The sequence below is a fragment of the Panthera leo genome, chromosome A2, assembly GCF_018350215.1.
Source record: "Panthera leo isolate Ple1 chromosome A2, P.leo_Ple1_pat1.1, whole genome shotgun sequence".
Classification (NCBI taxonomy): domain Eukaryota; kingdom Metazoa; phylum Chordata; class Mammalia; order Carnivora; family Felidae; genus Panthera; species Panthera leo.
This window is the reverse complement of record NC_056680.1, coordinates 134,609,121-134,632,875: the sequence shown is the minus strand read 5'-3', so window position 1 is coordinate 134,632,875 and position 23,755 is coordinate 134,609,121. Positions and strand designations below refer to the sequence as shown.

At 37.3% G+C, this 23,755-nt stretch overlaps 1 protein-coding gene and 1 pseudogene across 8 annotated transcripts in view; both read left to right on the top strand.

The window, feature by feature from the left end:
• The window catches only part of CTTNBP2 (cortactin binding protein 2), a 169,958-nt gene extending 168,584 nt beyond the window's left edge, over window positions 1–1,374 (top strand). For 7 of the 8 annotated variants that reach the window (XM_042922917.1, XM_042922963.1, XM_042922912.1 and 4 more), the window contains one exon: window positions 423–1,374. In XM_042922917.1, the coding sequence (XP_042778851.1) occupies window positions 423–668 (246 nt within the window). In that variant the 3' untranslated portion in view covers window positions 669–1,374. The remainder of the gene's footprint in view (window positions 1–422) is intronic. The other variant, XM_042922938.1, reaches the window with a different exon arrangement.
• A 10,449-nt stretch (window positions 1,375–11,823) lies between these two features.
• Window positions 11,824–12,054, top strand: LOC122210335 (annotated as a pseudogene).
• Window positions 12,055–23,755: the final 11,701 nt, after the last annotated feature.

The window sequence follows — 23,755 nt, the reverse complement described above, 5'->3', positions numbered from 1 at the left end:
TTAATGCAGTTTTTTGAGCATTTACTTTTTAGTTTACAGGAAAGCAGAAAAGTTAGGGGACTTACCCAAGGTTGATATAGTTGATTTTTGTAGAGCTGCCTACAAACAGTTGCTTTGACCACTCCAATTTGATGATTCCTTTGGGGCCAGGCCTTCAAGAAGCTCCCATTGGTGAGGAGGTCCCAGACTTGTGATTCACAGAGTCTTGTGACACACGAAGGGCCTGAAGGAAAATCAGGCGGTGGGTCTTTAGGAAGTTAGTCACTCAGTCTGCTATTTGGTTTTTCAAGAGAACCATATTTAGGGGGAAACTCCTACATACTTGCACAGACACACGGAGGAGGAAGAGTGAGGACCACTGTTAGCAGTTAGTAACCATGTCAGAAATGTGACAAACTTGTTCTGTTTCTCTTGTCTTACAGGAGGTCAGTCCTCTCAGCAGCCATGAAACTACGGAATGCAGCAACAGTCAATCAAAGATTGAGTTGGGTGTTTCAAGAGTTAAATCTTTCCTTCCTGTTCCTCGAAGTAAAGTCACCCAGTGTTCCCAGAACACCAAAAGAAGCAGCAGCAGCAGTAATACAAGGCAAATAGAAATAAACAACAACACAAAAGAAGACATTTGGAACTTCCACCAAAATGAACAAGTAGAAAAACCTAACCAATAGGCCTGCCTACAATTGTCTCATTCTTAACTTCTGTATATTTCACACAGAAACCAAGGACAACAAGATGTAAATACCTTTAAACTGAGGAAATGTTTTCACTGTAATATAAAGTATGAGTGCGGGACCACTATTCAATTCTTTTGTAAAGAATGTATTTATAACCAACATTTTGTCACTTTTTTTTTTTTTTCCAATTCTGTAGGATTGAACTTCAATACCAGGAAGTGATGCCAACTTTTCAAGTAGTTTTATAATAGAAATATTGTAATAGTTTTAATCAACATGTTCAGGGGTATTAGAACTGTCAGTGTACTGTATATCTATATATATGTATATATGTATATTTTAAAAAGTCCATGAACCATATTGCATACACGTTACAAAATGTACAACATTGGCTTTTAAATAGCGATCATAATTTTATGTTGACTAGAAAGGGGCAATAACAAACCATTTCTAAACAGTTAATTTCCATTAAAAGCCATATTAAGTATTTTGCCTGTTAAATTCTAGTTTTACATTTTAAATCTTTTCATGGTAAATTGCTGATTGGTTGCATTATGTATATTTATGCATATAAGTTTGCATTATGACTCCTGCAAAATATGAAATTATATAATGCAATAAAAGTGTTATCTTTCTTACAAAAGTTTTGTACCTAAGTGGATATAACTGCAAATGCTTCAATAAATTAATTTAGAGTTAACTCCCTCTTCTATTTAATTCTAGTAGCACAACTGATAAAGTTGACAATATTTTCTGAAGTGTTTCTTTGAAAATTACTAATGAAATTACATATACAATTCAGAGTTAAAATGCTTTGACACCAATAAAATACTGAATTGGTGAAATGCTTTTGCAGTAGAGTTTCTATCTATATAGCTCTTTGTGTTCACTTACCGAATGTGTTCTCCACATTGGCTTTTCAGTAGCTGTTCACAGAAAGGCCCACTCTTGTCAGAAAGTGTTAAATAAAAATAAAACATTTAAGTGGAGCTCTAAGAATAAGGTGTTCACTGAACATCTTTTTCTCTCATAAATACCCCCCAAAAGGTATGATTTTATACCAAAAATTAATAGTTGTCTAAGAGTATTATAAGCCCTCTCTTGGCCAGAATGGTTATTTACATTGAAGTATACACATGTACATTGATACTATATTAAACGCTACAAAAATGTCTGCAAGGAACTTAAAGTGTGATTAAGATTACTCCACAAGGGATGAATTAGAGATCTTTCTAGCAGGGAAGAACTCGATTCTAACATGTGTCAGCCTTCTACCTGAGCTTCATCTTTGCAAGGCGAACCCCAGGGGTAGAGAGATGGGCCCTTATGCACAGCAAAGTGTGCAGTGAGGTTGGGATGGGGGGACCGGGGAGGACAAGGGACAGAGTGTGGGTGGAAGAAAGAGGCCAGGGGAAAGGCTTAGTCTTCAACACAATAAGTCCTTTGAGTTGGACTCAAATTCTTGGTGCCCTGGTGGCATTTGCTACTTCTCTCAAGTGTTTTCACAAAGCCACTAAATAATCTCAAAATCAGAAACCAGATTTAGGTGGCTCTGATGTGTTTCCTCCTGCTTACTTAAACCTGCTTAGATTATATCCATTTGGAATTCTTAGGCATTTTGATTAGGCACCATGTTTTATATTAGCTGCTTTTCTGAAGATAAAGATCCCATTATAGTCAAGCACCAGAGAAAACAAAAGCAAATTTGAAATACATTATTGAGATGACTTATAGTACCTGATCTTGCAGCTTTGTCAGTAAAACTCAACATGTACACTTTTTATAATTGGATGGCAGACTGCAAGATGTCTAAAGAGGGCATTTAGATCAGAGGCTCAAAATACAGATAGAGATCCACTAATGGATCTTTATCTCAATTTAGTGAGTCACAACTAGCCATTTAAAAAAAATTTTTTTTAATGTTTATGTTTGAGAGACAGACATGGCACGAGTCAGAAAGGGGCAGAGAGAGGGAGACACAGAATCGGAAGCAGGCTCCAGGCTCTGAGCTGTCAGGATAGAGCCCGACACGGGGCTCGAACTCACGAGTTACGAGATCGTGACCTGAACCAAAGTCGTCAGATGCTCAGCCGACTGAGCCACCCAGGCGCCCCACAACTAGCCATTTTTAAAAGTAGAATAGAAAGTATCACAGTACATCATATTGTCAAGGTAAAAATGGTTTCTGTTATGTAGATGTATGCATGTATGTACTGGGCTGTGATGTGAAGCATAGCTTTCTGTGGACATGACCAAAAATCTTTCAGAGTTGATACGGTGTAAGGGAGCCTAGTGGTGGGGATGGCATGGAGTGAAAAGATCTTTGATGATAAACTGCCTTAGGGCTGAATGAAGCACTGTCATTTATTTGCTGTAAGGTCTAAGACAAGTTTATTTCTTTAATGCAGTTTTCTCAGCAGTAAAGTAGGGTCCTTACAACCCATGAGTTGTCTGTGAGCATTAAATGAGGTTATACAATAAAGTGTTCCTAGCTAATAACTCCCTCATTCCTAATAAATCTTACAACTCTTTGAGGCATTCCAACATATTTTCAACGTATAATCAATTCACAAATGCACCTATATTATAAGCATCAGATTTTAAATAAGAACATGAAACAAGTGATAGAAATATAATTGAAAATAAACTATAAAATACATGAGCAATTTCCATTTTCAGGTTGAGTTTCTCAAAAAAAAAAAACTAATATATCTCACATTTGCTTATATAAAAGAGAAAACAAGTATAGACTTCATAAAATCTGATTATTGAGGAAAAGTAGCCAATTTTGATCAATAAGGTTGAATTTTAAAAAACGCAGTATTTTTTTTCTGTGCAGTTAATAAATTGTAATTGAAAATTAAGTTTAATTGGCTAGCCGTAGCCATCACCTGATTGAGGTGCCTATTAGGAACAATTATGACCCATTAAAGAAAAGTCAATCTCTGAAGTTATTTGACGTTTTCTGAATTCTATGCCACCTCTTTGCAAGATCATCCTTCTCAGAGAACTTCCCACAAATATTAAAGGAGTAAATTAGTGAATAGATATCCTTTGTTTAGTTTTTACTATAAATAAATGTTTAGTTGTGGACAAAGATGTCTGTTGAGTATTAATTAGAGGGGACTATAGAAATAGAGAAGAGATATGCAGTTACACAGTATGTCTATTCTGTCTTTAATGGTGATGATAACAATATCAGGAGTCATGACCTCACATTCTGGCCACAAAGCTGACACTTTCTATCTCTAGGCTTCAGTATCCTCAGTTAAAAAAAAAAAAAAAGAGAGAGAGAGAGAGAATTAGAGCTTCTTCTTATTCCCATAAAGAAAAGCACAACAGAAAATCAGAAATCCTGTTAGTTCTTATATATTCTGATATGAGGGAGTCAGCTAACCATACCATAAAAGTTATTTGGCTTATATTTTAAGAAAATCAAGAATATACTTTTCCTTAGCTAGTTCAGAAGTTTACGTTTGTTCAGACATTTGTTTCATTTGTCTTCAGCCATTCATTATTCATTAAAGTAATGTGTACTAGGGATAGGGTGTTAGGAGGTTCCAGGTGCCTCTCAACTTGGAGCTTACAGTTTATTGGGGTGAGACAGTGAGTAAATAAAGAAACAAAACAAAGTAACTTTATATCCTGTATGTTCTGTAAAAGAAATCAGTAGATCGATGTGATAGAGCACGCTTGGAAAAGGTCATGGATGAAGGGTTACTTTAGGGCAGACTAGTTCAAGGAAAGGTCTCCAAGGACCTAACATTTACTCTGGTATGTGAGGATGAAAGGGATGAAGGGATGCAGGAGCCAGAAGTTACAGAACTGGTAACTGCCCTAAAGAAGTACCAGGAAGGAGCCTGGAGCTTGAAGCACATTTAGCCAGGAGAAGAATTAACAGAGATGAAGGTGGGTGGTGTGGCAAAGGTTGGATTCTGATGTAGGCTCTGGTAAGAATCTGTAGCACAATGAGAAGTCACTGGAGAGTTTTAAGCAACTATCAGGCATTCATTTATATTTTTAAAAGCCTGTTTAGAGAGATCAGTGCTGTCCAAAAGGAATGTAATATTAGCCAAAAATGTGAGCCACATACATACTTTTGAGCTTTCTAGTAGCCACACCTTTTAAGGGGGCTTAAAATAATATATGGGAGCCTGGGTGGCTCAGTTGGTTAAGTGTCCAACTTTGGCTCAGGTTATGATCTCGCAGCTTGTGGGTTCGAGCCCCACATCAGGCTCTGGGCTGACAACTCAGAGCCTGGAGCCTGCTTTGGATTCCGTGTCTCCCTCTCTCTCTCTGCCCCTCCCTCTCTCCCTCTCTCTCTCTCTCTCAAAAAGAAACATTAAAAAAATTTTTTTTAAATAAAAAGTAAAATTATTGCAAAGTTTATTTAATTCACTATATCCAAACATTATTTCAAAAATGATTTTTATAATCAATATAAAAAAGCATTGAGATATCTTACATTATTATTTCATACTCTAAGTTCTTGACATACACTAAATTTTATAGTAAAAATTAAGATAAAATATTTTTAGATAGAAAAAAAGCTTGCTGTCATCAGATCTCTATTCCAAGAAATACCAAAGGAAGTTCTTCAAATGAATGATTGATTCCTGATCAAACCATGTATCTTACCCCCCAAAATGAGCAATGCCAGAAATAATACGTATGTGGGAAATAAACTTTGTATTTTTAAATTATCTAAGAGATAATTGCTTAAAGGGAAAAATTAACAATGAATGGATGTAGTTTATGACATAAATAGAAGTAAATGTATGACAGAAGCACAAGAGATGGGACAGGATGAGAGAAATGGAAGAAACAATGGTAAGTTCTTACATCTTACCTGAAGTATTACAGTATTATTTGAAGGTACAAGGTCATAAGTTAAATATGCACCTTCCAACTAGAAAAACTAAAATTAAAACAAAATGTGTAACTAGCAAGTCAAAAGTGGAGATGAAATTGGAATAAAAAATAACCAATTAATCAAAAACAGGAAGCAAACACATTACAACAAAACAAAACCCTATAGACCAATAATCCTTGTGCACAGAGAAGCAAAAATCATTAATAATATTAGAAAATAGAATCCAGCAACGTATGAAAAAGATACATTACATCCAAGTGACATTTGTACCAGGAACGTGAGGTTTGATAAACTTTCAAACATCAATCAGCACATTAAAAGGATCATATACCATGATCAAGTGGAATTCATTTCTGGAATGCAAGGATGGTTCAACATATGCAAATTGATAAAGTTATACATCACATCAATACAATAAAAGATAAAAATTATATGATCGTTTCAATAGATGCAGAAAAAGCATCTGACAAAAATTCAACATCCATTCATGATACAAAAAAGCCTCTCAACAAATTGAATCTAGAAGGAACGTATCTCAACATAAAGGACAAGCCTAGAGCTAACATCATGCTCAATGGTGAGAAGTTGAAAGCTTTTCCTCTAAGATCATGAATAAGACATGGGTGCCAACTCTCACCACTACTATTCAACATAGTATTAGAAGTCCTAGCCAGAGTAATCAGGCAATAAAAAAAGGTATAAAAAGGCATCAAATATCAAAAATGAGGACATAAAATTGTCTCTGTTTGCAGATGACATAATATAATTTATAGAAAATTCTAATGACTCCACAAAAATAATTGATCAATGAATTCAGTAAAGTTATAGAATAAAAAATCAACACGTGAAAATAAACACCATTTCTATACACTACCAACAAATTATCTGAAAAATAAATGAAATAATCCTATTAACAATAGCATCAAAAACAATAATATACTTAGGAATAAATTTAGCCAAAAAGGTAAAAGGTCTGTACACTTAAAACTATCAGACATTGATGAAAGAAATTGAAGAAGACATAAATGGAAAGATAATCGGTGGTTTATGGACTGGAAGAATTAATGTTGCAATGTCTATATTATCCAAAGTCATCTACAGATTTAGTTACAATCCCTAATAAGACTCTAATGGCATGTTTTACAGAAATATAAAAAAACAAGCCTAAAATTTGCATGGTGCTACAAAAGACCATAGCCAAAGAACAGCCAAAGAAATCCTGAGAGAAAAAAAAAAAGCTGAGGCATCATACTAATTTCAAATTATATTACAAAGTTATAATAATCAAAATAGTATGGGAGTCTGGTTCAAGATGTCAATAGGAAGATCCTGCACTCACATCCTTACATGGACATACTGCATCTATAGCTTTATATGGAACAATTTCCTCTTATTAAAATAAAACAAACGGGGGCGCCTGGGTGGCTCAGTCTGTTAAGTGTCTGACCCTTGATTTCGGCTCAGGTCATGATCTTACAATTTATGACAATGAGCCCCACGTTGGGCTGTGCTGCCAGTGTGGAGTTTGCTTGGGATTCTCTCTCCCTCTCTCTCTGCCCCTCCCTTGCTCGCATACGATCTCCCTCTCTCACTCTCTCAAAAATAAATAAACTTAAAAAGAATAAGAAAAAAGACCCAGAAACTGGTGGTGCAACCCATTCACACTGAGCAAACAAGGGAGAAACCACATCAGAGAAGGCAGGAAAGTCTGAGACACAATCTCATCATAAACTCCACCCCTGGTATAGTGAACAAAAGTTGAAAGGGAACTCAAAACCCAGAGCTTCTCCCAGCAGAGTGAAGGGAACAGAGGAGGCTGGTGGATGCAATCTCTGTGGTCTCTGCCTGGCTCTAGCTTGCCAGCACCTTACAGAAAGGAGCTTATACCATTCTCTGGTGCCTTGATTTTTATAGCTATTGCCAAGGAACACTTTTATATTGCCTGGCCCTTGGTGGCCCCGGGAGGTTTATGCTTGTGGGTCCAGCAGGACTGCAGCTACCACCCCAGGGCACAACAAGAAGAAACAGACCCAGGAGCTCAATATTTCTGGGAAGAGGCCAATTAGTTTATCATCACAGCTACAGTTTTATGGGCAAGCTTCAAACTGAAAACACATCCAATGGCTAACTGTAAACCTTTCTTAAGACCCTGGAGGGTGCGTGCTATCTTCACACTCTCCCTCTGCCACACTCCAGAACACCAGCATCACACATTTTGCATTTGGTGCACTGCTGTCAGTGGCTGCGGCCCAGGAGATACACCTTGATCACCAGACTCTGGTGGCCAGGGGTCTGGTATTCCTGGGTTCTCCAGGACTGTAACAATTGGAGACACAGTTCTTGGCAGGCTACTACTCCCAAGGCACTGCATGGAGAGCAGAGTGAAACGCATCCCCAGTTTTTCTGAGAAAAAGTCTACTTGCTAGTCCTAGAACTTTGGCCTTAGGGGAAGGTTTCAAAATTGGCACACACCTGGAGACTACATAGGCACTCTCAGGGAATGCAGATCAGGGGACACCATCTCTGCATTCTTCCTCTGCTTCTCTACAGCTCATCAGTCCCTCCCAGAAAGAAGCTTGACACTTACCTGAAGCCCAGCTTTTTTGCAACTGCTTCCCAGGGGCTCCTCCTGATCACCTGGCTCTGGGAACCTGCAGGGCTCCTTTGTGGTCCCAAGGGACTGTGTATATATATATATATATATATATATATATATATGCATACTTTAACAGCTGTTGCCTGAGGGTCTGGCTTCCAGTCAGCCTAAATCTAGGTGCTGACTGAAATACTACCCCCCACTTTGGAACATTGACTGGTCTTAGTACATTTTCAACTACTGGGAGCTATTAATAATTAAATAGGCTGTTTGTACACTCAGAAAGTTTTAAGAGTCAACCAAGAGCTAGGGCAGAGTTGAACAATATGGTTTATCTTCTACATAAGGACAACCCTCTAAGGCTGGGAGATGCGGATATTTCATCTAATACACAGAAACCAATACAGATAGCCAAGAAAAATAAAGAAACAGAGGGATATTTTCCAAAAAGAATAAGACAACACCTCAGTAAGCTTAAGGAGCCTAGCACCATTAGACCAGCCTTACAAGAAATGTGAAAGTGTTCTTTAAGCTGAAACAAAATGATGCTAATTAATAACAGGAAAACACATGAAAGAATAATTCTCACTGGTAAAGGAAAATATATAGTAAAAACAGTATATTAATCATTTATAAAGCTGAAGTTAAAAGGTAAAAGTAATAGGGGCACCTGGGTGGTTTAGTCGGTAAGCATCTGACTTCGGCCTAGGTCATGGTCTCACGATTCGTGAGTTCGAGCCCCATGTCAGGCTCTGTGCTTGCAGCTGAGAACCTGGAGCCTGCTTCAGATTCTGTGTCTCCCTCTCTCTCTGCCCCTCCCCTGCTCATGCTCTCTCTCTGTCTCTCAAAAATAAATAAATGTTAAACAAAAAAAAAGGTAAAAGTAATAAGAATAACTTGTAACTAGAATAAATTAGTTAAGAGAGGGGCACCTGGGTGTCTCAGTTGGTTAAGTGGCTGACTTCAGCTCAGGTCATGATCTCACATTTTGTGAGTTCAGGCCCCACATTGAGCTCTGTGACGACAGTTTCAGATTCTGTTTCTTCCTCTCTCTCTCTGCCCTTCCCTCGCTTGTGCTCTCTCTCTCAAAAATAAACATAATTTTTTAAAAATAATTAGTGAAGGGCTACACAAGATTAAAAGATGTAAAATGTGACATCAGAAATAAAATGTGGGTGAAAGAGTAAAAATACAGAGCATTAGAATATGTTCAAACTTCAGTTTTTACCAACTTAAATTAGTTATAAAAATAAGTTATATAAGTTTCATGGTAGTCACCAAGCAAAAGCCCATAGTAGATATGCAAAGATAATAAGAAATGAATCTAAGCATACCGCTGAAGAAAGTCATTAAATAACAGAGGAGAAGAACAGGAGAAGAAAAAAGAAACAAGGGAACTACAAAACAGCTGGAAAACGATTAACAAAATGGCAATAGGTATACACCTATCAATAATTACTTAAAATATAAGTACACTAAATTCTCCACTCAAAAGACAAAGAATGAATTGATTAAAAAAAGAACCCATCTATATGCTGCCCACAAGAAACCCAATTTAGAAATCAGGCCACACACAGACTGAAAGAAAAGGAATGGAAAAAGATATTCCATGAAAATGGGGGCCAAAAGAAAGCTGATGGTAGCTATATTTATATCAGGCAAAACACTTTGAAACAAAAACTAATAATAAAGAAGGGCATTACATATTGATAAAGGGGTCAATCCAACAAGAGGATACAACATTTATAAATAATTATGCATCCAACATAGAAGCACCTAAATATATAAAGCAATTATTAACAGACCTAGAGGGAGAAATAGACAGCAATACAATAATAGTAGGGGACTTTAATGTACTACTTACATTCCTGGGTAGATCATCCAGACAGAAAATCAATAAGGAAACATTGGCCTTAAGCAACACTTTAAACCAAATGAACTTAACAGATATATAAATAATATTCTATCCAAAAGCACTATAATACATATTCTTCTAAAGTGCATATGGAACAGTCTCCAAGGTAGATCATATATCGGGCCACAAGACAAGTCTTAACAAATTTAAGAAGACTGAAGTCACATTAAGCACTTTTTCTGACCACAATGATATGAAACTAGAAGTCAATTACTAGGAGAAAACTGGAAAAGTTCACAAATATCTGGAGACTAAGCATGCTACTGAACAACCAGTGGGTCAATAAAGAAATCAAAAGCAAAATCAAAAAATACCTTGAGGCAAAAGAAAAGAGAAATGCAGCACACGTCAAATGGGATTCAGCAAAAGCAGTTCTAAGAGGGAAGTTCATAGCAATAAATGCCTAAGTCAAGAAACTAGAAAAAGAAGATCAAAGCCCAAAGTTAGTAGGAGGAAGGAAATAACAAAGATAAAAGCAGAAATTAATGTAAGAGAGACTAAAAAGACATTCTGTGCTCATGGATGGAAGAACTGATAATGTTAAAATGTCCATACTACCCAAAGCAATTCAGATTCAATGTAATTCCACTAAAAATTCCTATGGCATTTTTTACAACCCAAAGTTTGTATGGAACCACAAAAGATAGTGAATAGCCAAAGCAATTTTGAGGAGGAAAAAAAAAGATGGAGGCATCATGTTCCCTGATTTCAAACTATGTTATAAAGCTATAGTAATCAAAACAGTATGGTCCTGGCATAGAAACACACACAGAGATTGATGGAACAGAGAGACCAGAAGTAAATCCATACATTTATGGTCAATTAATTGATGACAAAGGAGCCAAGAACATACAATTAGGAAAGGATAGACTTAAATAAATGGTGTTAGGAACACTGGACAGTCACATGCAAAAGAATGAAAACTGGACCATATCTTAAACCATTTACAAAAAAGTAACTCAAATGGATTAAACACTTCAATGTAAGACATGAAACCATAAAACAGGTGGAAAGTCCCCTGGCACTGGTGTTGACGATTTTTTGGATTTGACACCAAAAGCAAGAAAAGCAAAAATAAGCAGGTGGGACTGCATCAAACTAAAAAGCTTCTGCACAGCAAAGGTAACCATCAACAAAATGAAAAGGCAGCCTGTTGAATGGGAAAAAATATTTACAAAGTATGTATCTGATAAGGGGATTAATATCCAAAATATATAAAGAATTCATGTGACTTATTAAAACAATCTGATTAAAAAATAGGCAGAAAATCTGAATAGATATTTTTCTAAAGAAGACACACAGATGTCCAAGAAATACATGAAAAGGTACTCGACATCACTAATCATCAAGGAAATGCAAATCAAAACCACAGCGAGGTATCATCTCACACCAGTTGTAAGGGCTATTAACAAAAGGAAATAATAAGCATTGGCAAGGATGTAGAGAAAAGGGAACTCTTGTGTACTATTGGTGGAAGTGTGAACTAGTAGAGCCACTATGTACCAGTTTGGTACGATATGGAGGTTCTTTTTTAAAAAATTCAAAATAGGACAATCATACAACCCAGCAATCCCACTTCTGATGATTTAGCCAAAGAAAATAAAAACATTAACTCAAAAAGATATCTGTACCTCCATGTTAATTGCAGCATTATTTACGTTAACTAAGATATGGATCTGTCAGCTCCACCTTCTGCCCCACACCAGCTGTGGGCACCAGGGTCCCGCATTTCATTGTTAGGAGGCACTGGCCCTGTGAGCCCACAATGTCAGGCCCCAGTGGGGACTTGGGCATGCCAGTGGAGGCAGGTGAGGATGTCAGCTTTGGTGCTGCCATCAACTCCATGTTGGACCAGATCAACTCCTGTCTGGACCACCTGGAGGAGAAGAACGACCACCTCCAAGCCTGCCTCCAGAAGCTGCTTGAGTCCAACTGGTAGAGACAGCCTGAGTTCCAGCAGAAGCCTGGGGAGGCCCCTAGTGATGGCAGTCCTTAGGCTCTTAGAGCCCCCAACCAGCCCCAACCCTGCCTCCCTGGATTAGGCTCTGACCTGGGCACTCACCAGCTGGCTTAGATACCTTCTCAAGGTCTGGCTGACAGGTCCCCTGGTGGACCTGCCCACCTGGGTCCTCCCCTTGACATGCCTAGGCCAGCCCCAAACACCTGGGGCTGCCTGCCTGGCCTGCCTGCCCAATTGCAGGGCACCCCCCACACTGCCCAGGCCTGGAGTGCCCACATTAAATGGTTCTCACAACAACAACAACAACAAACCAACAAAAAACAATAGCTATGACATGGAAACAGCTTAAGCATTCATCGACGGATGAATGGATAGAGAAAATATAGTAAATGTGTACAATAGGAATTATTAAGTTATAAAAAAAAGAAGGAAATACTGCTATCTGTGACAAGATGGATAAAACTTGAGGGCACTATGCTAAGTGAAATAAGTCAGGGAAAGACAAATACTGTGTGATCTCATGTATATGTGGAATGTAAAAAAACCAAACTCATATAAACAAATTTTTGGTTGATAGAGGCAAGATTTAGGGGCTGGTGGAAAAGGGTGAAAGTGGTTAAAAGGTACAAATTTCCAGTAAGATAAAAAAGTTCTTGGGATGTAACACATAATAGCATGGTGACTATACTTTTTTTTTTAATTTTTTTTTTAATTTTTTTTTTAATGTTTATTTATTTTTGAGACAGAGAGAGACAGAGCATGAACGGGGGAAGGGCAGAGAGAGAGGGAGACACAGAATCGGAAGCAGGCTCCAGGCTCTGAGCCATCAGCCCAGAGCCCGACGCGGGGCTCGAACTCACGGACCGTGAGATCGTGACCTGAGCTGAAGTCAGACGCTTAACCGACTGAGCCACCCAGGCGCCCCATGGTGACTATACTTAATAATACTATATTGTATACTTCAAAGTTACTGACAGTGGATAATAAAAGTTCTTATCACACACACAAAAATTGTAATAATATGAGGTGATGGATGTGCTAATTAAACTTATTGTGGTAACCATTGTGTGATATATGTATACTAAATTATCATGCTGTATACTTTAAATTTACACAATGTTATAGGTCAATTATATCTCAATAAAACTGGGGGAAAATTAATCAGTACAATTCAACATATTTACCACATAAAGAAGAAAATCACAGGATCATCTCAATAGAGGCAGAAAAGGTATTGATAAAATTGAATTCTCATTCATGACAAATACTCTCAGCAAACTAGGAATAGAAGGGTACTACCTGAACCTGATGAAGGACATTTAGGAAAAACCTATACACAGCATCATATTTAGTGGTGAAAGACTTAATGTATTCTCCTAAAATCAGGAGAAGGCAAAGATGTATACTCTCACCATTTTTACCTAAAAAAGGCCCACATACATAAAATAAAGGTCTACATATTGGGATGGAAAAAATTAAACTGTCATTATTTGCATATGACAGATCATATACACAGAAAATCCTAAGGAATCTACAAAAGAGTTACTAGAACTAATAAGTGAATTTAGTAGGTTCCAGCATATAAGATCAGTATATAAAAATCAATCGTATTTTTATATTCTGCCAATAAACAATTGGAAAACAATGGCATTTGTGATAGCATCAAATATAAGAAATATTTAGGAATATATATAACCAGCATAATACCTATACAGTGAATAATACAAAATATTGCTGACAAATTAAATAAGACCTAAATAAACACAGAGATACAGCATGATCGTGGCAGGAAGATTTAATATTGACCATCTATTGAGTCAACTTTTGCTAAATTTGCAGATTTAAAGCAACCCTAACAAAAATCCCAGCAGGATTTTTTTTGTTTCGTTTTTAAAGAGATCAATATACTCTTTTAAACACATGACTTCATTTTTAATCCAGAGAATTCTGGTGTATCTCCTTGGCTCTGAACTGGAAACAGCCCACAGGTATTCAAGTAAGCCTGGTTTACAACTGAATTCTTTCCATGATGACCACACATCGATTTGGGGCATTTTTTTTCTCTTTGGAAGGAGAAAACAAACTGATCAATTTCATTTGGTTTCTGGACCTCTGTGTCTTCAAGGGGCCTAAACAATCAATGTTCTATTTCCTTCTTGACAAATCCTCCAAGGGGTATTTAAGTCCAAATATAATAATATTTTCACTAAAATATTTTTTTAAAGCAAACTCAGCATGAGTTGGTTTTGTCAAACCAGTTTATTGTTCAGACATTTCCGACAATTTACCCTGGAATTTTCAAAACTGTCCTTGTTAGTAATGAAATAGGAACGAGTGAAATATGTAGCACCTGTGTGGTGTAATTTGAGAAGTGAGGCAGGATGTTCCTGCCCCTGTCTTCCTTGTTTCTCAACAGTCTTATTAAAACATGATATATTGTGGTATTTTGTGCTATGGTAAATAGAGCACAGAAACTGAAATAAAACTCCCTGTTCTGCCCTTGAGTGACCCGTGTCACTGGCCTCATGACACTTAACTTTTCTGGGCCTAGGTTTTTTATTTGAAACAAAAGTACCTTCCTTTTTTTTTTTTTTTTAAAGTTTATTTATTTTAAGAGAGAGAGTGTGTGTATGCAAGTGAGGCAGGGGCAGGGGTCGGGGGAGAGAATCTGAAGTAGGATCTGTGCTGAAAGCATAGAGTCAGATGTGGGGCTTGAACTCCTGAACCGGGAGCTCATGACCTGAGCCAAAGGCAGACGCTTAACCAACTGAGCCACCCAGGTGCCCCCAAAACAAAAGTACCATCTAACTTCTGAAATCTTTTCCTTCTATAATCATCAAGTACCTCAAATAATCTCAGAATAGCTCTCTCCCCCCCCCCCCCCCCCCGCTGCCTTTCAGCTGAACACTGAGGGCTGGAATCAGAATCCCTACGTTTAGTCAGAAGGAAATCATCAGATACTGTAAAGGAAATGGGGTCCTTAACATCGAGTGACACCCCCGGTGCATGGAGCGAGGATGGGAGCAGTGAAAACCATGCTGGAACAGAAAGTGAATAAGGAGTGACAAAGCCAAAGACAATGGACCCAAAGTTAGAAAACTGCATAAAACAACTAGGAAACACAGGCTGAAGAGACATTTCATCCAGCTAATCCTAGCGGAGATCATACCTGTAAGGGGTAGGGGGCAACTATGTTGTTCCAAATATTTAACACCAAACAGACAGAAAGTACTCTGTTACTTGAAGGCAAAGGCAATTCATACCTTATTAACTTATTTTTACCTCCAATATCTAATAATACTATATAGTAGTTCTTAAAATCAAGGACAGACAGAGACCAGTCTTGAAGGTTCCTTCAGCAGACAAACCAGTTTAGTCAGGTAGGCAAAGCTTAATTTAGCTTATTTTGCAAGGCTAACTTAACCTGGATCATTCCTTGCCGGTGCTTCTGGAAATGCTAAGCAAAACTTAAACTGTTTCCCATGGTTGATGTGAGGTAACCACTGAAAATTTTAATATTGTAACCAATCACTATGAAGAATAAACAGTCACTGCTTTCTCCCTATGTAAGCTGTTTTATAACAATATACCACTCAGCTTCATTCCATGTTCTGGTCCAAATGCTCCTGGTTTGCAAATTGTCCTGTTTGGTGTGTGCATAATAAATTTGTGCTAATTATTACTACAGTGATTCTTTGGTTCTACTTTGACTATTTTGAACCTTTGACACAGTACTATAATAGATATGTAGATTTTGGCAAGAATTGGTAAAAATATGATGATGATGATGATGATGATGATGATGATGATGATGCGATGGTGGTGTCCTTGCCTAACCAGAAACCCCAGTTCAGTTCAAGTTCCTCTCAAGAACTGTAAGAGGTTCGAATGCTCACCACCACCACCGCCACTGCCACCACTGTGACTGCTACCCTCATCACCACCAAAATACGTATCTACATTTCTTTCATTTAAGATTTTCGAACTCCTAGAGTCACTGAATGGAATACGTTGATAATATCAGGACAAAAAACAAAGAAAAGGAACTGGTACTGTGGAAAATATATGTAATCAGCTTGCAAACACTGTCCATCCAGGTTCCTGATCATCCAAATAAGGCCCCTTTCAATGGCCTTTCTCTCTGACCATGGGCCAATACCCACATAATAGTTTCTCTCTTGAACCATGCTTCCTAATGATCCCCTAGTTTTTTGGACTTTGGAGTTCCTCAAGCCCTTTTTTGGTCTTTATTTCCTTCTTCCATCATTTTCTGCCCACCAAAGTCCTTTTTCCTTGCAGAAGAGTTTTTAGTTTATTTCACAGAAACTTTTTGGCCAATTAGTCAAAAAGCTTAAAGTTCCCATCAAACCAGAGCGTGGGGGGGGGGCGGAAGAAAAAAAGATTAGTTATCTACTAAATTAATGTTTATCAATACAAATATTTTTATGCTAGGTCCTGTGTTAAGTGTTATCTCATAAATTATCACACTTAATATATTGAGAAATAGTATCACATATTGTTGAGTTTGGGCTCTGTACATGGACTTGGGTTTGAGTAATGGTGACTCCATTTACTAGTTGAGAATGACCTTTGGGAAACTACTGAAGTCTCTGATTCCAAGTTCTTCATCTGAATAATGGAGATAATATTAGTACCTACTTCAGAGGGTTTTTACAAAGATTAAATAAATAAATGAAAAATAAGTACTACTGAGAACCTATTATATGGCCAACACAGAGAAAGTGTAATCTTTAAAATCTAGACAAATGCAGATGAGCAAACAAAAGCCTGTGGTCAAACAGATAAGATTTTCATTAAATAAATAAAATATTAAGTTATTAAACTTTAAAGTTCATTAGGTAGAACAAGGGATTCATGAGGACCTGAGAGAGTTTTCATGAAGGACCTCGATTAATCCTTTGAACAATTAATCAAATCTCTACAGAAGGTACTGAAAAATTAAAGGGCCATACTAGATGATTTTGAAGGTTTCTTCCAATTTGGATCTATCTGACTCTGACTCAAGGTTGTGATTTATGTTTTTTTGGTGTCCTTGAGGATGGATGTGGAGAACAGAAAAAAAAGCTCTTGTTGTAACTTTATATTTTTTAATTTTATTTTTCTATTTACAAACCTAGTACATTTTAATAATCATTTTTATAAGGACCTTTAAAAAATTTAGCCTGTTATAAATTGGCCATGCACAACTCTTAGGTTCCTTTTGGTAAATAATGATAGCCATCAATGATTAGAGGTAGGTGAGGGATAACTACTTTCCCTCAACCTCAATAATGGGTTATTATAAAAGCAAGAATCTTAGATGAAATTTTGTTTTACATTCAAATATTTGTTTTTTTTATTTTTAATTAAAAATTTTTATTTATTTATTTTATTTTTTAATATGAAAATTATTGTCCAATTGGTTTCCATACAACACCCAGTGCTCCTCCCAACAGGTGCCCTCCTGATTGCCCATCACCCACCCTCCCCTCCCTCCCACTTGCCATCAACCCTCAGTTTATTCTCAGTTTTTAAGAGTCTCTTATGGTTTGGCTCTCTCCCTAACTTTTTTTTTTCTTCCCCTCCCCCATGGAGAGTGTTATGCTAAGTGAAATAAGTCATGCAGAGAAAGACAGATACCACATATTTTCACTCTTATGTGGATCCTGAGAAACTTATCAAATATTTGTTTTAAAAAACATTCATTAGAAAGCAGATACCGGGGCACCTGGGTGGCTCAGTCAGTTAAGCTTACAACTTGGGCTCAGCTCATGATTTCACAGTTAGTTTGAGCCCCACTTCAAGCTCTGTGCTGACAGTTCAGAGCGGGGAGCGTGCTTTGGATTCTGTGTCTCCCTCTCTCTCTGCCCCTTGCCTGCTCGCAGTGTGTCTCACTCTCTCAAAAATAAATAAAAACATTAAAAAGTTTAAAAAAGGGGCACCTGGGTGGCTCAGTCAGTTGAGCGTCCGACTTTGGCTCAGGTCATGATCTCATGGTTTGTGGGTTCGAGCCCCACATTGGGCTCTGTGCTGACAGCTCAGAGCCTGGAGCCTGCTTGGATTATGTGTGTGTGTCTGTCTCTCTACTCCTCCCCCGCTCATGCTCTCTCTCTGTAAAAAATAAACATTAAAAATTTTTTTCTTAAAAATTAAAAAAAAAGAGAAAGCAGATACCAAGTAGTTCATATAACTTTGTTTTATAAATTTGACGAAGTCTCAGTTTTCTATCCTATTAGATGATATAACAACATCCTGCATGAAAAGTTCACTTGAGGCAGACATAACAGTATTCTAAAAGTAGATCATTTAATTTATCATCAGAATTAGTCAACCAGAAATCTTTCTTACCAAGGCTGGATTAGAAGACACTTAAGAGATCAAGCACCATCCTTGAGGTGCTTGGGTTCTCAAAGATGCTTATACTTTATTCTGTCAAAATAATTTCCAAAATATTTCAGCCAGATCATACAATTTGAATATTTATTTAACCAAAAAGATATTTCTAACATTCATTTAGCTAATTAACAAGTCACTAATTTCACCCACTAAAACTCACTTCTGGCATTTATTACACTAATTAACCAAGGCAAGGCTCTAATGATGATCAATGATAAAATTAGAAAAGTGCTGGTAGCAGCTGCCTCTATTGTCTGAACTTCCTCTTTAGAATTCAAGCTGACCACCGTTAGGGCATGGATTTCAGATTAGGATAACTGCCTAACTAGGGAGTAATAAGTGATAAAGAGAAAATCTTAAAAGCAGCCAGAGAAAAAGACACATTGCAAAGATAATGACTATACATATTTATCAGAAAGGATATATGCCAGGAAAAAAAAATGAGATTTCTAAAGTGCTAAAAGAAGAACAATGTCAACCTAAGGTTTCTATATTTGATGAAAAATATTTTCTAAAAATAGTAAAAAAAATAAATAAAACAGGAGAAAAAAAACATATCATCATTCAATACAGGCAGAAAAATATTAGGCAAAACTCAATACCTATTCATGATAAAAACTTTGAGTTGATCAGGACAAGAGGAGACATCTTGTCTCCTGTTATAGACATCTATAAAATGTCCTATTATAGGACATCCAGATGTCCTGTTATAGACATCTATAAAAACAAAACAAAAAACCTCAAAAACACAGGGGAGGTCTTTAAAGATAGTGACACAAGAGACTCCTGAACTTCCCTCCTCCCATGACACATGGAATGAACAGCTACACAGGAGCATCACACATCCCCACCCCAGCTATACATCTGGGACCCATACAGAGAAAAGAACCAAAAACACTTAACTCCCAGTTTCTCCCTGGAAAGGGCCTAATCCTATACTTTCCAAAACACTGCCTGGAGTTCTGGCTTCCAACTAGCCTAATTACAATTTTTCTCTTTGGGACACTGATGGATCTTGGCTCACCCTCAACTACTAGGAGCCACTAAGAACTAAGAAGTCAACTTGAACAATCACAAAAGTTTGAGAAACAACCAGGAGCCCAGGTCAGGATGGTTGACAAGGCTTATCTCCTATAAGACCACTCTCTCAAGACTAAAGAGAAAGGACTCTAAGAATACCACTACAGAAAATCACCAAATCACAAAGGGAGGGAACAAAAGAAGAAAGTAACAAAGGATTTACAGAAAACAAATAGCAATAAGTCCAAACCTATAAACAATTACTTTAAACGTAAATGGACTAAATTCTCCAATCAAAAGACACAGGGTGCCTGCATGTATAAGAAAAATAAGACCCAACTATATGCTGCATATATACTCATAAAAGGGCCAATACAACAAGAGAATATAATATTTGTAAATAATTATGAATCGAACATAAGATCATCTAAATATACTAAGCAAATACTAACAGACCTAGAGGGAGAAACAGCAAAACAAAAAGAGTAGGAAACTTTAATACTGGGAATGTATGGAAGAACCAGTAAAAAGGTCTAAAAAGGAACCATCAGTTAACTGATGAGAGAGAACCAAGAATGGATGGTATCTTGAAAGCCAAGTAAAAGAAACAAATTAAGAAAGGGTTAGTTTTTCGGAAAACCTCTTGCACTGTTGGTGGGAATGCAAATTGGTGCAGCCACTCTGGAAAACAGTGTGGAGGTTCCTCAGAAAATTAAAAATAGACCTACCCTATGACCCAGAAATAGCACTGCTAGGAATTTACCCAAGGGATACAGGAGTACTGATGCATAGGGGCACTTGTACCCCAATGTTTATAGCAGCACTCTCAACAATAGCCAAATTATGGAAAGAGCCTAAATGTCCATCAACTGATGAATGCATAAAGAAATTGTAGTTTATATACACAATGGAGTACTACGTGGCAATGAGAAAGAATGAAGTATGGCCCTTTGTAGCAAGGTGTATGCAACTGGAGAGTGTTATGCTAAGTGAAATAAGCCATACAGAGAAAGACAGATACCATATGGTTTCACTCTTATATGGATCCTGAGAAACTTAACAGAAACCTATGGGGAAGGGGAAGGAAAAAAAAAAGAGGTTAGAGTGGGAGAGAGCCAAAGCATAAGAGACTATTAAAAACTGAGGGCTGATGGGGGGTGGGAGGGAGGGGAGGGTGGCTGATGGATATTGAGGAGAGCACCTTTTGGGATGAGCACTGGGTGTTGTATGGAAACCAATTTGACAATAAATTTCATATATTGGAAAAAATAAATAAAAAAATAAATAATAGCCAAACTATGGAAAGACATATTTCTTTGAAACCCCAGATGAGTGACTCATCTATACCAAAGTCAGAAGCCAATATCTATGTTGCCAATATTACAGACAGATGAAGCATCCAAGTTTTGATGGAAGTGCTAAAACAGTCACGATTGATTTTTTTCAGTCTTGATTTTTAATTTATATTTAAGTCTCAACAATCGGGGGTGGGGGGTATTCATGTATTCACATTTAGATTGAAAACTTGTAACAATAAAAGACTTTTAACACCCAAAGCAAGAAAATCTAGTTGAGAAAATTCATGTACCATACTCAAACATAAAGAATTTTTCCCTTCCAACTGAGATCTTTCCCATCTCCTCTTAATAATGCCACGGGCTAAGCCAGCTGCCTACAGACTACTAGTCATGGCACCAAATATCTTAGGTCTTACTTTTGGATTCCCTCTTTCCTCCAATTCAATTCTGTGATTCTTAAGCTGTGATGATAACTCCCCCGCCCCCAACTTTTTTAAGCAGCATATTAGAAGGCTCAATCATGCTAGCAACCTGATCTTATCTCAGTTTTTAAAATAATTTTTTTATGTTTAATTATTTTAGACAGAGAGAGAGAGAGTGAGCAAGCATGAATGAAGGAGGCGCAGAGAGACAGAGGGAGAAAGAGAAAGCAGGCTCCACACTGTCAGCACAGATCCTGATAATGGGCTTGATCTCATGAACCATGAGATCACGACCTGAGCCAAAACCAAGAGTTGGACGCTTAAGGGACTGAGCCACCCAGGCGCCCCCATCTCCTTTTTTTCTAACTGACCCCTGATACTTCCAAGACTTCCCTGGTACTCTAAGTAACACCACAAGAATAGATATAAAAATAAAGAAGTACTGGAAGCAACTTAATATCCAGCATGGCTGTTTCTAAAAAATAAGGGTTTAAACTTCTCTGAACAGACTGGAGAGTTCAAAAATGAATTAGAAACCTTGTACACTTCTAGTCAACACTGAGTTTCAAAGACAACACACAATCTCATGATTCCAGACAAACTATATTTGCTCTAAGATCTATTGCTATCCCATGAAAGTCGTAGTATCTATTTTATCAAAGAAAATCAGGTTTAGTCATGCCTTTTTAATACAAAAATATCTGTCAAATTCATCACTAGTAGAGTTTTAGATTAACAGAGAACTTTGAGGACTTTTTATGCAAGTCTGTCATTTTACAGAACTGGGAACCAAGACCTACAGAGATTAAGTGATTTGCTAAGGTAATAAAACTACTTAGTGGCCAAATCGACTACATCCCAGATTTATGGCTCATGCTGTAGCACTCTTTAATTAAGATCCTTTGTTTTTACCTGCTCCGAATCCATCACCATAACCACTTTTCTGGTAATGAACCCTGATTTTTCTTGGGAAATGATTCCTTTCCTTCTCAGTCAACTGAACCAGGCAAAGCTGACTCCCTTTCCAGCTTTAAGGGCTGGCTTGTGATCCAGTTCAGGCCAATCAGGGCCAAAGAACTCAATTCTAGAACTATGTTTCAGGTTCAAATGGTCATTCACCCCACTACCAAGTTGTTGAAAGAATAGATTGTAAGCTTAGAGCTGCTGGAGGCTACCTTGCTACCTCAAGGAGCAAGCCTGCCTTAAAACGAAGTCAACCCAAAGAAAAGCATAAGTAGAGAATAAGACTAAGTGATGACAGAATTTGAGCACCTCGATTTGGCAGTACCTAAGGAACCCTGAGCTCACATGAGTAAATAAATAAGTTACACATGAGTTAAGCCAACTTAAGCCAGTATAAGTCAAATTTCTGTCTCTTGTGATTGGAATTCCTGAGTAATACAACTTAATACTATGCCACATATGATCACGTTTTTAAAAAGGAAAGAAAGCATATATAATGCAAACATATAGGGCAATATATAATATAATGCAAATATCTTTTCCTTTTCCATGGTATGCTTTGATATAACGATATAAAGTCTTAGAAAACTGTGCTTTGTTCTGTCTTAATTCTGAAGGGAACGGTGTGATTAGTTATGGGTGCTAGGCCAACTGAAGTGCAGAGAACAGGACCCAGCATCTGTTTACCCACATCAAGGAACTGAAATAGGGGAAATTCAAGCCAGAGAATATTTTAAGAAACCTTTACAAGTCTTCCACAGAACATTCTAAGTGTCTTTTTTAAAACGATCAAATATGTAAAAGTAGGTTAGTGGTTACTTAGGACTGACAAGATGGAGAAGTTGGAAGAAGTGATAGCTAAAGGGTGTGGGGTTCCTTTTTAAGGTAATGAAAATGTTCTCATCATCTCTTGGTGATGGTTGCATACCCCTATGAATATACGGAAAGGCATTGAATTGTAAGGGTTTTAAATGAGAATTACATGACATCTTACCTATATGAGAATTATATCTCAATAAAGTTACAAAAAAAGAAAGCTAACAAAAAGGTGCAATTTAAGGATTGTACTATCTTTCATACTGCACATGATTGTTTTCCTTTTTCTATGGCAATGATATTGTGAAATTTTCTATAGAAAAAATATACAATTCAGTCCTGATTCTAGCAGAGCCAAAATTTATTGTAATTATTGACAGTATAGACAAAAAAATTTTAGCCCTATTTGTAATTGGTAATTACCAATTTGGTAATGCCACATCTGCAAAATTATTGCTAAGTTGCCATTTCTGTCGGTGGACAGGATGGGCCAGATGGTCACATAGGCTAAGTCATGGTGGGCTGGATTGGAAAGCAAACCAATGACTCATTCAGGTTCTTCTCCTTGGAGCAAAAGATAGGATTTGATGCTGATTGAGATCTATAGGGTAAAGTTTTAGAGGCATAGAGGTAGGGCTAGTCTGGGACCACCAAGATTTCTAGGGAAGTGCCTGTATTTCTAACATTCTTGGCTACTATATTATCCTGAAATCTGAGAAGAATATTTGGAGGCTGGGAAAGGGTCAGTACAAATAAAGGTCCATGAACTTAAACTTCATTAGCTTTATGTGATTTCCTTTGCCAGATTCCTAAGCCGAAGCC